The 15,000-nt window shown below is 34.1% G+C and overlaps 1 protein-coding gene across 1 annotated transcript in view; it reads right to left on the minus strand.

Annotated features, from left to right (window-relative positions):
* LOC137638115 (PDF receptor-like) overlaps window positions 1–15,000 on the minus strand; it is a 43,138-nt gene that overhangs the window by 22,194 nt on the left and 5,944 nt on the right. Inside the window, exon 2 of the mRNA XM_068370206.1 lies at window positions 807–1,411. Within this exon, the coding sequence (XP_068226307.1) occupies window positions 807–870 (64 nt within the window). The 5' untranslated portion in view covers window positions 871–1,411. The remainder of the gene's footprint in view (window positions 1–806; window positions 1,412–15,000) is intronic.

Below are 15,000 nucleotides of genomic sequence, written 5' to 3' on the forward strand. Positions count from 1 at the left end.
ACTCAGAAGAGTACTGGTTTTGCTGAAGGATTACTTGGCTAATTCTAAAGATCCAAGGGTACTTGGTTAACTGTGAAGGGACACATTACTAGCTTAAGTGATATATGCCGTGCTTTCTCAAGGGCTACTATATTTACCATTAAGGAACTTAATAAATCAAGTGGTAACTGATTAGTTCAGGGCAAAATAGCTGATTTCAAAAGTTGCTTGATTTGCAAGAGTTACATGATTTGCTCTGGAGATATTTTAAGGACTCGCGTATACTAGATTAACAATGAAGCATTTGAATCATACAGGGGACGTTTCATTTTCTCAAGCTGTACTTTATTTGCTCAGGGAGTGCTTGGTTAACTCGGGGGGCACTTGATAATCTCGGGGTACTTGATTTACTAAAGTATATTGGGTTTGCTCACTATGTACTTTTATTCATTTCAGGGCATCTAATTTATGCAGTAGGTACCATGATTCGCTCACATACTAGGTAATTTACTCATGAGTCCTTTGGTTAATTCAAGGCATTGATTACCCCTGAGGCGCTTGATTTCCTTTAGAGGGTTACTTCATCTGTTAAAAGGTCATTTTATTTGCCCAAATTATTACATGGCTGGATGAGATGGTTTGGAATTTGTTGATGGGAGTATTCGATTAAACTTTTGGGGCTACGATATCTCGGAGAGCATCTAATTTCCTCAGAGAGGTGCCCCATTTGCTTGAAGGTTATTTAGTCGACCTAGGATGAATACCTGATAGAAAATGAACACAGGGAGCTATCATTCCAATCATACAGAAGAATTGAACTCTCTTACCTTGAGCTTGGTCGTGGTAAAAGTTGACACATTGTTCCATGCTAGAAAACTCCCAAGCCTTCATGCCGATGCACCCACAAGGAACACGATAGACGGAACAAACGATCCACGCAGGAAGGGGAGAGTCAGTTAAGGAGACTTACTCTTAGTTTTCTTATCTGCTTCGAAACGATGTAAAGGGGAGACGATGTGGATTCACTAATTTGGTGGGGAATGATTCTTAAATATTTTCTCTCTCTCTATTTATGATTTAACTTTACATTATTTGGATCATTAAGTTGATGAATAATAAATCTAGAGGTTTAACAAATTGAAAATAAATTAGTACTCCTAACGGTTCTATTCTATAAAGGTCACCTTCGGCAAAAATAGTTCGACATTAATCAAATCTTAGAAGTCAACAAATTAAGAGGAGTTGCAACCAGATATCGTCTTCCTGAGGAGGTCATAAAGGCTCATCTCTTCAAGTACCGACTGAATTGAGAGAGAAATGAGTCTCCTGATAGGCCATTTGGGGATTCGTTTGTCTTTTATGGAAGAGGAAGAGTGGAAGGGCGCTGGGGCATGATTAAAACAGGAGATCCCACCAAGATCAGTGATTGGTCCTGAAACAGGAAGAAAGATAAAATTAATTCAGAGATCTCTATATATATATATCAGTGAGGTGTTTATGGAGTATTGAGTGTGTTGATTTCTGTTACGTATTAAGAATTACAATATAGATAATGTATATACAGACTTTACTGGGTGTTTCAATACTATATTGAACATTTAAATTTATTCCATATATTAGAAATACTATCATGAAAATATATCTATACTTTTTATAATCATCTTTGTCATATTGAAAATATTAATTTCCTTCACACGGTGTTCAAACTTATAAATTCATTATAAAGAATTTTATTGGGAAATAAATCTGTTTGATAGAAAATATATAATAGTGGAAACAATGTTCATTGTCATTGTTAAAATCTCTAACATTTTTATTATCAATAATATCTTAAATACAGTATATAGTATTCTCATCATTATTTCTATAATTGTTGTATTCATCATGTATACTGTACCTGCATTTATATGTTTATAAGAGAAAAACAAACAAAAATAAGTAATTTCTAATAGCAATAGAAATAACAGATGTAGAAAAAATAGAAATATCAAAATATACTTATACACATACGCACACACACACAGACACACACACACACACACATATATATATATATATATATATATATATATATATATATATATATATATATAAATATATATATGTATATATACACATATACTGTATATATATGCATATATATATATATATATATATATATATATATATATATATGTATATATATATATGTGTGTGTATGTGTGTGTAATAATAATATCGTGCATATATATATATATATATATATATATATATATATATATATATATTTATATATAAATATATATAAGTATATACAAATATATATATATATATATACATATATATATATATATATATATATATATATATATATATATATATGTGTGTGTGTGTGTGAACTTGTGTGTCTTTGTATACATATATACAGTATATATACTATATATATATATATATATATATATATATATATATATATATATATATATATGTGTGTGTGTGTGTGTGTGTGTTCAAATAAGCCATATATATTTTTGATACATTAATGTCTGGATTCTCTTAACGACCTCGGGATCAGAGCCCCAGGCGAAATCACACAAAGACAAGAGCTTGTGACCGGCCGGGAATCGAACCCTGGTCGGCAAGCTTGTATAGACAGTGACTTTGTGGCCAAGTGGTTTAGTCACTGTCTATACAAGCTTGCCGACCAGGGTTCGATTTCTGGCCGGTCACAAGCTCTTGTCTTTGTGTGATTTCGCCTGGGGCTTTGATCCCGAGGTCGTTAAGAAAATCCAGACATTAATGTATAAAAAATATATATGGCTTACTTGAATATGAAAAACGCGTCTAAATATGCAAAAATTTATCATATATATATATATATATATATATATATATATATATATATATATATATATATATATATATATATATATATATATATGTATATATTGTATTACGTATATAAAGACATAAGTTCACCCACACACACACAAACAAACACAAACACACGCATATATATATATATATATATATATATATATATATATATATATATATATACGATATTATTATTATTATTACTATCATTATTATTATTATTATTATTATTATTAGCTAAGATACAACTCTAGTTGGAAATCTCTACGCTATGAGCCCAAGGCCCCCAACAGAGAAAATAGCCCAGTGAGGAAAGGAGATGATGAAATAACCAAACAATAAGAAATAGTAAAATATTTTAAGAACAGTAACAGTATTAAAATGGATCTTTCATATAAACTATAAAGAGAAACTTAAGTCAGCCTGTTCAACATTAATATATTCTTTGCAAATTTGAACTTCTGAAGTTCCACCGATTTAACTGCCTGATTAGGAAAATAATTCCAAAATTTAGCCACAGCTGGAATAAAATTTCTAGAAAACTGTGGAGTATTGAGCCTCATGATGTTGAAGGCGTGACTATTAGAATTAACTGCATACCTAGTATTACGAACAGAATGGTACTGTCTAGGAAGATCTGAATGTAAAGGATGGTCAGAATTATGAAAAATCTTATGCAAAAGGAATTACGAACTTATTAAATGAAGGTGCCAAAGATTAATACCTAGATAAGGAATAAGAAATATAATAGACCGCAAGTTCTTGTCCAACAAATTAATATGAGATTTATCAGCTGTTTCAGGAGAACAATACTCGAAATAAATTTATATGAGATTTAGCTGATGAAGACCAGACAGGAGAACAATACTCGAAACAAGGCAAAACGAAAGAATTTGAAACACTTTGGAATAGATTGATCACCAAAAGTATTAAAAGGCTTTCTCAATAAGCCATTTTTGTGCTGTTGAAGAATAAACAGACCTAATGCTTTTCTCATAAGTAAATTTGCTATCAAGAAGCATTATCAATGCTGAGATCTGAATGTTGAGGAACCACTGTCCTCGACCTATTTTCAATCATAACTTGAGTTTTGTACGGATTTAAATTCATGCCCCATAATTTGCGCCATGCACTAATTTAGCTATTACGGAATTCAGAAACCCCAGATCTGGGTTCAGGAGATGAAACTGAAGCACAGAAAGAACCATTATCTGCATAATGCAAAGAGCTTGTTTTCTAGGCCAAACCCCATATCGAGTGTATAGTATGAAAAGTAATAAGCTAAGAACACTACCATGAGAAACACCAAATGTAACATTCCTATACTCACTATGGGGACCATTAACAACAACTCTTTGCAATCTATTACTCAAAATTTTAATAATGATGCTAAGTAAAGACCCACCCACTCCCAACTGCTTAAATTTGAAAAAAAGAGCCTCATGATTATCACGGTTAAAGGCAGCACTAAAATTAAGGCCAATCATACGAACTTCCTAACCACATTCAAGGGATTTCTGTACTGCAATGGAGATTGTATGAAGATCATCACATGCTCCAAGGTCTTTACGAAAGCCAAATTGCAAACTATTGATCCGATGATTACCTTCAGCAAACATATTTAGATAATATGGGAGTTATGGAAATTGGGCGGTAATCGGCTGAACTAAAGCTACCACAAAAAAATTTACATAATGCAGTAACATTGCCAATGCTCCAACAAGTGCTACATACAGTATATATATATATATATATATATATATATATATATATATATATATATATATATATACTTATATATATATATACATATATATACAAATATATATATATATATAGATATATATACATACATGCATACATATATATATATATATATATATATATATATATATATATATATATATACATATATATATGCGTGTATAATAGGGTTTCTCATTTTTGGAGGATGTCTTTGTCCAGGGATTCCGGGATAAAATGGATCCCGGGATTTCCCGGATGTCTATTTTATATGAATTGCCTTTATGACTCGTTTATGTTAATACTACTCTATCCTTTAACCATATAACCATTGTTTTCAAGAATAGGGTTATGTCATAGCCAATGTGCTATGATATTCCATTACCCTTTTATTCAAGTTATCTGCAAGAGATTGTGAGAGTACACTCACGTGCAATTTACTGTCTTTCCCTCTTTCATTTTTTCTTTACTAGCTGTTCACCCCACATAGCCTTGGGGTTTGTTGTCTGTTTACTTTTCAGTTGGAGGGACAGTTTGTCATTTGATAATTAATTATAATATGGAAGCGTACATGTGAGTGACTGTTAACAGTAATCCAAGCATGTAATAGACAGAATTAATAGAGTACTCCTTTAATCCTGGTAATAGAGCTGTGGTGGCCTGGTAGTATTGTCCTTGCCTGATGATTGCCAGACTGGGGTTCGAGTCCCGGTCAGACTCGTTAAGTTCCCCTGGTCACTGCAACCTCACCATCCTTGTGAGCTAAGGATGGGGGTTTTGGGGGAGCCTATAGGTCTATCTGCTGTGTCATCAGCAGCCATTACCTGGGCCTCCCTGGTCCTAGCTTGCGTGGAGAAGGGCTATTGGGCGCTGATCATATGTAATATGGTCAGTCTCAGGACATTATCCTGCTTGATAGGGCAATGTTCTGTCCCTTGCCTCTGTCATTCATGAGCGGCCTTTAAACCTTTAAAATAGGATTGTGGTGGCCTGGTGGTAGTGTCCTTGCCTGGTGATTGCCAGACTGGGGTTCGAGTACTGCTCAGACTCATTAAGTTCCCCTAGTCACTGCAACCTCACCATCCTTGTGAGCTAAGGATGGGGGTTTTGGGGGAGCCTATAGGTCTATCTGCTGAGTCATCAGCAGCCATTAACTGGCCCTCCCTGGTCCTAGCTTAGGTGGAGAGGGGTCTTGGACGCGGATCATAAGAAATATGGTCAGTCTCTAGGGCATCATCTTGCTTGATAGTGCAATGTTCTGTCCCTAGCCTCTGCCATTCATGAGAGGCCTTTAAGACCTTTAAACCTTTAATAGGGACTCACAATTCACGTACGATGGGCATCACATCACTTCTGAGCAATGACAGGTAAGATATAAAACAGGAAAACTATGCGCGAGTCTTGTGAGACTAAAGAAGCGTCACAGGAACACTCCTTGATCTATTCTGAATGACAGAAATATAATTGATGGCAAAAATTACCTACTAATTATCTTAATTAATAATATTGCCTTTATCCTCGGCACTTCACTTGCTGCTCATTCGCAAATATAAAATTTGAATCTAGAAGATATTATGAAACCCGAATTATTATTATTACTATTATTATTATTATTATTACTATTATTATTATTATTAGTAGTAGTAGTAGTAAGAGAGAGAGAGAGAGAGAGAGAGAGAGAGAGAGAGAGAGAGAGAGCGAGAGAGAGAGAGACCTATTAGATAACCCGCCCCTCTCTCTCTCTCTCTCTCTCTCTCTCTCTCTCTCTCTCTCTCGAGAGAGAGAGAGAGAGAGAGAGAGAGAGAGAGAGAGAGAGCGAGAGAGAGAGAGAGCGAGAGAGAGAGAGAGACCTATTAGATAACCCGCCCCTCTCTCTCGCTCTCTCACACAACACACACACACTACACACACACACACACGTCATTGTGTCACATCATTATTCATTAACAAAACATAATCATCGGCAGCAACCACTACTACTACTTAAATTAAAAGGAAGACCATTAAATTTTATTTTCAAATAGTTTGACACCGGGAGAACCCGAGAAAATTAAAAAAAATCCCGCGATTGTTTAACCCTCGGAAAATGGCCGGGATCTCGAGAAAACCTATATATATATATATATATATATATATATATATATATATATATATACCCTCGAGCACAGCACCATTTTACTATTAATAATCGCCACAACTCCCATAGGAGCAATATCCAGCAACCATAGGACACTAAGGAAACTATTTGCGGTGTATCGATTGTTTAATTATGCACCAGCAGACGAGTGACACACGACCAAAGTTTCTTGGAAAGCACTCAGGCGTATCTCCATCTACTACAATCTACCAAAAATGCAACTTGAGAAATTACAAAACTTAATAAACAGAGGAGCAAGACTGATAAAAGATGCCCCCCCCCCCCCCCCCCCCAGAAAGGATCACTCCTATACTAATTAATTTACACTGGCTGCCTATTAGAGCGAGAATTGAGTTTAAATATGTACAATAACCCACCAAGTTATCAGAACCGGACGTCCAAATAATCCAAGAGGATTGCTACATATTGTGCAGCCAACAAATTGTGTTGACATGAGAATAGTTACAGCTGGTTTGAATTATTGGAACCTAGATGTATGTCTACTGTAGGCTCTAGGGCCTTTAAATATGCGGCCCCGAGACTATACAGTAAGCTCCCACTATACATTCAAAAGACTGAAGATATTAAGGCTTTCAAGAAGAAACTGAAAACTTTCTTGTTCTCTAAGTGCTTTGATACTCTAGATTTGACAATAGACGAGCGATATGCGGTGTGAAATGTTGAAAGCTTTCGAACGAACATGATAAAATGACTATGGAGGTCCTGTAGAGAGTGTGGTTCCCCTGCTGTATAGGACCAGAAAAGCAGCCCTTAAATTAAAGTAAGTAAAGTAACAGTGAATAAGAAGGAAAAGTGATGTTTATATGATGTAACACTTGCTAGTGAACGCTTTTGACTGTTCTGCGAAACGGAGATTCCTTGTATGAAAGTTTGCCTTTATTATCGGTGTGTCTGGTGGATAAAGTATTCACACTAATAGTTATTGTAATAATGCATTATATTAATAGCTGTGAAGTCAGGAAGAACTACGATATGCAAAAATAAAAAACGGACTTCAAGAAGATCTCTATTACCATTAATTTTCTCTCTATATATATTCTAGAGGAGTGATTCTTGACCTTGAATTAGTAAAATATTTAGCAAGAATTACGTACATATTGGCGAAAATTAACATGAATCGATTAAAAGAAGAGAGAGAGAGAGAGAGGAGAGAGAGAGAGAGAGAGAGAGAGAGTGATGTTGATGGTAATTAATAAACAAGGTGACGATTTAATTGCAAAATAAACAAGTGTTATTATCTTCTGTAATGGTTATTTAATCCCCTTACCGGCAGCCGGGAATGGGTTACATTCCAGCTAAAATCATTTTACACTGGTTTCCGACCCTTTCTTATTCTCATTTTACCAATTCCTTATTATCTTAATTCCATAATTTCTTATCTTTTCTCATATTTGTTAGATAAGTTCCAATAACCGTTGACTTTTAAATAAAACTCCTCACAAGAAAGTAATCTGAAAATTCACTTTCACATTTTCAAAAATTATATGATAATCAATTTAGAAGATTATTCCCTTGAGAGGAACTTACGGAACTTCTGGTTTCTTAATTATTTTCTTCCAAAAGATATTCAGAAGTGAAACACCTACGAATTAGAAGCCAAAAAATACTAGTAACCTAAATGAGTTTTTTCCGACGTCATCAAACCTGTCAATTTACTATAACTTTTCCTTTGGGGATTACAAGACGTATGCTTGTTGAAATTACATATAAAAATCAGGCTATATATCAGTTTAGTGAGATCGGTGTTACTATATAGGCATGAGTCGTGGTATGACAATAAAACAATATTCAACAGATTTTGTAGATTTGAGAACAAAGCCCTCAGAAGAATGTTGGGAGTTAAATGGTAGAGCAGGATTAGAAATGAAATAATAAGAGAGATTACTCGAGTGCCATATGTGGATAAGATCATGGTGAGGGGTAGATGGAGATGGTTTGGGCATGCTCTTCTCACTCCCCAAGAGAGATTAGTTCACCAAACTTTTAAATGGGATCCACAAGGTACTAGAAGAGTTGGAAGACCCATGCATACATGGCTGAGAACTATGAAACGTGAAGTAGATGATGAATGGAGAAGCAGTGATTTAAAAGCTTAAGAAAGGGATGGCTGGCGAAATCTAACCGAGGCTCTTTGCGTCAATAGGCGTATGAGGAGATGAGGATGAAATCCAGTGAAGCATAACTATACAAAAATGTTTAGTACACTGCTGGGTGTCTTTCGAACATATGATATGTTCTTAACCTAACCTAACCTAACAAAACAAGCCAGGTAGGCCACATACTAAACCAGAATAAAAAAAGGTAGGCCACATACTAAACCGGCACCAAAGGTGTTATGTAATGTCAGTGCACCTAATTTAAGAATCTGTTTTGATAAAACGTGTTTAAAAGTCCTCAAATATAATAATAATAATAATAATAATAATAATAATAATAATAATAATAATAATAATAATAATAATAATAACAGCTGTTTTTTTTTTCATATTTTATAAAAATGTACCAATGTTATACAGAGGTTCATATGAAAACGCAATAAGATTATGAGTCCATTTTTATAAAATCTCAAAAACGACAGCTTAATCGAGAAATTTCTAGTTTCCCTTTGAAAATACCCTGAATATGCTTTTTCCTATTCTAAATTATTATTATTATTATTATTATTATTATTATCATCATTATTATTATTATTGTTATTATATTTGAGGACTTTTAAATTATATCACGTACAGCTTACTCTATAATGTTTTACTGTCTAATAATAGTAATAAATGATAATAGTAATAATAGTAATTCCTTTAACACCCTCTTTCCACCCTACCCCACCCCAATTCAAATACTCTAATTCATTAACATTACAGTAGTTCAAGTATATCATTAACCCTTTAAAGTCTACCGTCATCAACTTTATTCGTTGTAAATTGCCTGCCATTCCGCCCGACGAAAGCTATTGCAACTATGCAGAACCGTAATTCATCCACTTGACATCCTAAACTCCACAGCGCTTCGAAATACACCGTGGTCATAACAAATATCCATTAATTTCTTTTCGTCCTCCAAAGTATTGCAGAAATTAATTTCTGTCTTATTATGAGCATCATTCAAAACACACAAGGAAGCATTGACGTGTCACAATTATGAGACCATTTGATGAAGGGAAGTGAAACTAAAGAATTTGACTGTCAGGCAAAGTCAATAAAGGGGTATTTATTATTTATATTACTAATACTAGTACTATTATTAGCAGCAGTAGTAGTCTGCATGCAAATTAGCATCGCTGTAAGTGCCAGGTCACAACATGAAGCAGCCTAGTATGAAAACAAATAAACCGAATTAAGTAACAGAAAACAAAAAAGGAAAACAAATAAAGATGAATAGCAAATTATATTAGATAAGTAACGTCAATACGAGTCAAAACAAAACTAATATATTGGAGCTCGGAACTTTCACACATTTTCCAGCATCTCGCCAACTCAAAACATCAACAAATCATCAACACAGTGGAAGTTGTAAGCTTAGGCTTCCAGTGATATCTATTTTTTGGAGAAATTATTTTACAGCATCCGTGGTTTAATTCACTACCAGCATACATTACTGTTGAAGTAGATGCTAGTGTATTGAATTAAATATATGCTCCATAAATTAAAAACTGCTACCAAAAAGAAAGGAGGAAATTACCAAAATGGAGGAGAACCACGCTCGACTTGCTTCAATGAAGACAAACGACTAAATAACACGTCGAAATCGAATAGTTATTGTGAATTCGGCGTATCTAAAGTTTGTAAGGAGAATTCAGTAAAAATTAACAGATTATTCAAATTCAAGTACAACTCCGGTTAATGAAAATCTGTGTTAATACGGTTAAATTATATTAATAAATGTTAGGAAAGTCGGTCATCTCTCTTTTGGTCGTCTTCATTCCAAAGCCTTTTTTTTCATCATCTGAGCGGCTTTGAAATCCGCTTCGAAACAATTTTCAACCACGGAAACGTGAGCCCGACATTTTAATATTCAGTTCGCTTTGCTTAAAAATTTCATTTAGCCTCTCCCTTAAGCTAAATGACCTCTAGCCCAACAAAGGAGAAAGTTTGTTTGGCAGATATTGTGGCTTTTGTAACCGCCACTGGAAAATGCAAACTTTCCCGGTAACGGCACTGACTTTAATCAGAGTTGGTAACAAAGGACTTGGCAGAGATATTTTGATGTATCATACGAACATTGAATCTTCCATAACGGGAGTCACTCACAAGTAGGAGTACATTTCAGTGAATAATTAAATCCTCCGTGGAGAAAATTATGCAAAAGGCTCTGATGAATAATTAACTCTTTCATGTATTTGTTTTCATGTTTTTGTTTACAACTCTACCGACATTTCCGCGAATTTTTACGACCAGAGGAATTCTTTCTCTCTTACTACCAGGCTTTGGCGCTCTCCTCCTAATTCCATTTTCTATTAATATTTCGTCTTTCGGTCCAGGGCTACTTAAATATACCAAGATGGATGCTCCTTTGACAGCTGCGAGTCATGGCCGTAATTAGCATCATTAGACTCCGATTATTGATAACGATAAGAATTAATTAATCCTAATCAATTCCCCATTAAATCCCTATCGTTACTAAAACCACCACATCATAATCTTTCAGCCGAAGCTCCACCCCAAATAACCATTAACACCGATTTATTCTCGTATTCAGTCTAATATACCAAACGCCTTTATTATAATCAAATCTTTCACTAGATACACTTGTGTCTTTATCAACATTATTATTATTATTATTATCAAGTAATACGAAACAACCATAAAACGATTTTAATTCAGGCTGCAGACTTCACTAGAAAAACAAAATATGCACATGTTAAACAGCATAATAAACTTAGAAAGGAAAAAGAATAAGGTAACAAACCAATAAATATCTACGAACAACAAATGTTGACCAGGCTGACATGAGTCTTTTTATATATGACATACCTGTTTTTGACGTTGTTATAGTTTATATAGGACATACCTGTTTTTAAACGTTGTTATAGTTTATATAGGACATATCTGTTTTGGAATGATTTATTGTTAACTTGTTCTCATCATTTATTTATTTCCTTATTTCCTTTCCTCACTGCGTTATTTTTCCCTATTGGAGCCCTTGGGCTTATAGCATCTTGCTTTTCCAACTAGGGTTGTAGCTTGGCTAGTAATAATAATGATAATACACATTCCCGAAACTATTACCCGCATTCTAGCCAGAGAAACATTTCCGGTAATGGACAAGTGTGACAGCGTGACACCTCACCAAAATGAGAAACTGCTGTGGTTCTGCAAAGCAAGTAGCACTCATTAACAAATGAGGTATAACAGCTAAATCCACTGCTAAATCTCCCTCATTGAAGCGAAAGTCACGAAAAGAACCATACACTTAAAAATTTGCCGTAAAAAACGGTAAAAAATCCTGGAACAAATGTTGCCAGCTTTTACAGTTTTAAAAACGGATATATTGATGTAAAGAAGTCATATTCCGGCCACCAACCCGTAAAAGATAATAACAAAGTAAGGTAAAAATTACAGTCGCCTGTATTTTACTGAAATACGCCTGAGAACAGTATATTTTTACGGAGAATTTCCTATTATTTTTTTTTCCTTTTAGTGTAGTACACATTCCAGCGATAACATAAATCACAATGGGTTGTAGTAGTTTAGTAAAATCTATGGTAACTCCCATCTCTGGGTCCCAAGTTCAAGACTCGGTCACGACTGATTTATCAGGAGCCATTGCCTGGTCAACCATAGTCCTAACTTGGGTGGTAAGTGAATTAAGGCATCGATTATTCGTGCATATGTTCCGTCTCTAGGATTTTGCTTCTGGTGTTCATGAACGACCCTTAAAACTTTAAACCTTCGACATCTTGAAGCAGTCGTGTCCACGCTTTAAAAAACGCCGGACAAACGGATCCAGTTGATGAGCATCCCAAAGGAATAATAGATAAACATTACGACAAAAATTATCATATTGTGGATGCAAAGAGCCACGTGAATAGTTTCAACGTTCTGGCTGGGAAGAGAAGAAATCGCTTTTGTAGAAAAAGAAGGTACAGAGTCAAATGTATCTCCAGCATTTATCTCTACAATATTCTCGTCTTTAACGCCATCATTTAACCCCCATCGTCATTATATTCCTCAAGTGTGATAACGACTTCTGCGTTCTTTATTACCCTCATAACTCCTTGATCTGGAACTCTTGCCTCATTTCCCAACAATCCACCAAACTTCGCTCGTTGACCTTCCATTCATTAACGTTTCCCTTAACTATTTATCACCAGTCATCTCTCGTAGCTCATTCTATGTTTATTCTAAAAGAAATAATTTTAAATAGAAAATTCTTGCACCTAAGAAAAGAATAAATCGTATAATCAAATGCTTATTTTACATATACGCAATTGGACAATATCGCAACCTACGGCATCTTACACCAAACTGTCAAAATTATTTCCCAAGCTTTGTGGAGCGTTTAACCTAGCAATCAACTTTAATCTCTTGCCTAACCTTGAAAACAGATGGAGTGTGCAGTCTCCCACGCGATTGGAATTATCATCTTTTCCAGGCTATTTTAGTCACGCAAATACGTCGAGTTACTTTTACAAATTGTTTTTCTTTGATGGTTCCTATCTTCAGCAAACGCATTTGGACAAAAGTTTTCTGTCTGTCTGTTTAATAGTTTGAGATGATTCCATAGTGATAAGTGGAACATTTATATTTACGTATATACGAGCATTTATACAAGAATATATATGTATATATACTGTATATACTACATACATACATACATACATACATACATATATATACATATATAAATGTGTATAAATATATGTATGTAAGTGCATATATATATATATATATATATATATACATTTATATATACATACAATATATACAGTATACACACACACACACACACACATATATATATATATATATATATATATATATATATATACACACACACACGACAACAACGCCAACAAATGCCGCCGTTTCTAGTTCACAGCAGGACAAAGACCTCAGTCATGTTTTTAACAGGTCTGGGGTTTATCCCGTTTCATCACAGCACTGTCCAGTGGGGATTAGTGATGGTGAGAGATTTAAGTCTGATCGCTCTCAAAAAACCTACTTTGTAACTGTGGCTCAGAATAGCACAGCTCTGTTGATCATGCCGATACACAAACCCTTTCACAGCGTTAAGGTATCCCTACTCACAAAGACACACACATATATATATATATATATATATATATATATATATATATATATATATATATATATATATATATATTATATGTGTGTGTATGTGTGTACACGTAGCACTTCACAGATGCATTGCAACTAGGAACGCCAAACTTTAGTTTCAATTTCAAATTATTTTCAAGCTTACCTATTAAATGTCTAAATAAAGACAAAAGCTTATTCTTCCCGCGATGATCTAGCCATATATAATTCACACGGATACTGAAGTGCTTATACACACACACACACACACACACACACATATATATATATATATATATATATATATATATATATATATATATATATATATATATATATATATATATATATATATATATCAACATCAAACAGTTTACCACAAATAGTTGGGGTGGCCCCAGAGAAACAAGATATAATTTGAAAATAGCTGACACATGTCATATATTGAGTTGTGTTTGGGTAAATTCTACTGCATTCCACAATCCGTTGTTATATCATGGATCTGAGGAAAGTGGCTTGATAAATCCTCTATAATTTCGTATCTTATTTTAATTTTTTACTGTTATATATTGACAAAATATGAAGTGAAACACCGGGATTAACCTCGTAAAAATTGAAGCATTAAAATACTCATAAATTTCATTTTTTTTATATATTTCTAACAGGATTGTTAAACTGAATAACTAAATGGATAGATAAATGAATCTTGAAATTCTACTTCGTTTCATTATCATCTCCGTTTTATGCAAGATTGTAAAAAAATGATAATAAAAAGCTTACGATTCCGTTCCTTTTCTATTTCATTTTACTTCGTCCACTTCCTTCCGGTCTTCATATCAATCTTATCTCTCACCTCTTTCTTTCTTCCTTCTCATTCTTACGTTCTGGACACTTATTCACTCCCCTTCTCTCAAACTCGCTAATTGAAGGTCCTTTAGGGAAAAGTATATTTGGAAAGGGAGAAGAGTCACATGAACAACTATTCCTAGGAAATGCTTCATAAACTCG

Source organism: Palaemon carinicauda, chromosome 3 (assembly GCF_036898095.1).
Source record: "Palaemon carinicauda isolate YSFRI2023 chromosome 3, ASM3689809v2, whole genome shotgun sequence".
NCBI classification, from domain to species: domain Eukaryota; kingdom Metazoa; phylum Arthropoda; class Malacostraca; order Decapoda; family Palaemonidae; genus Palaemon; species Palaemon carinicauda.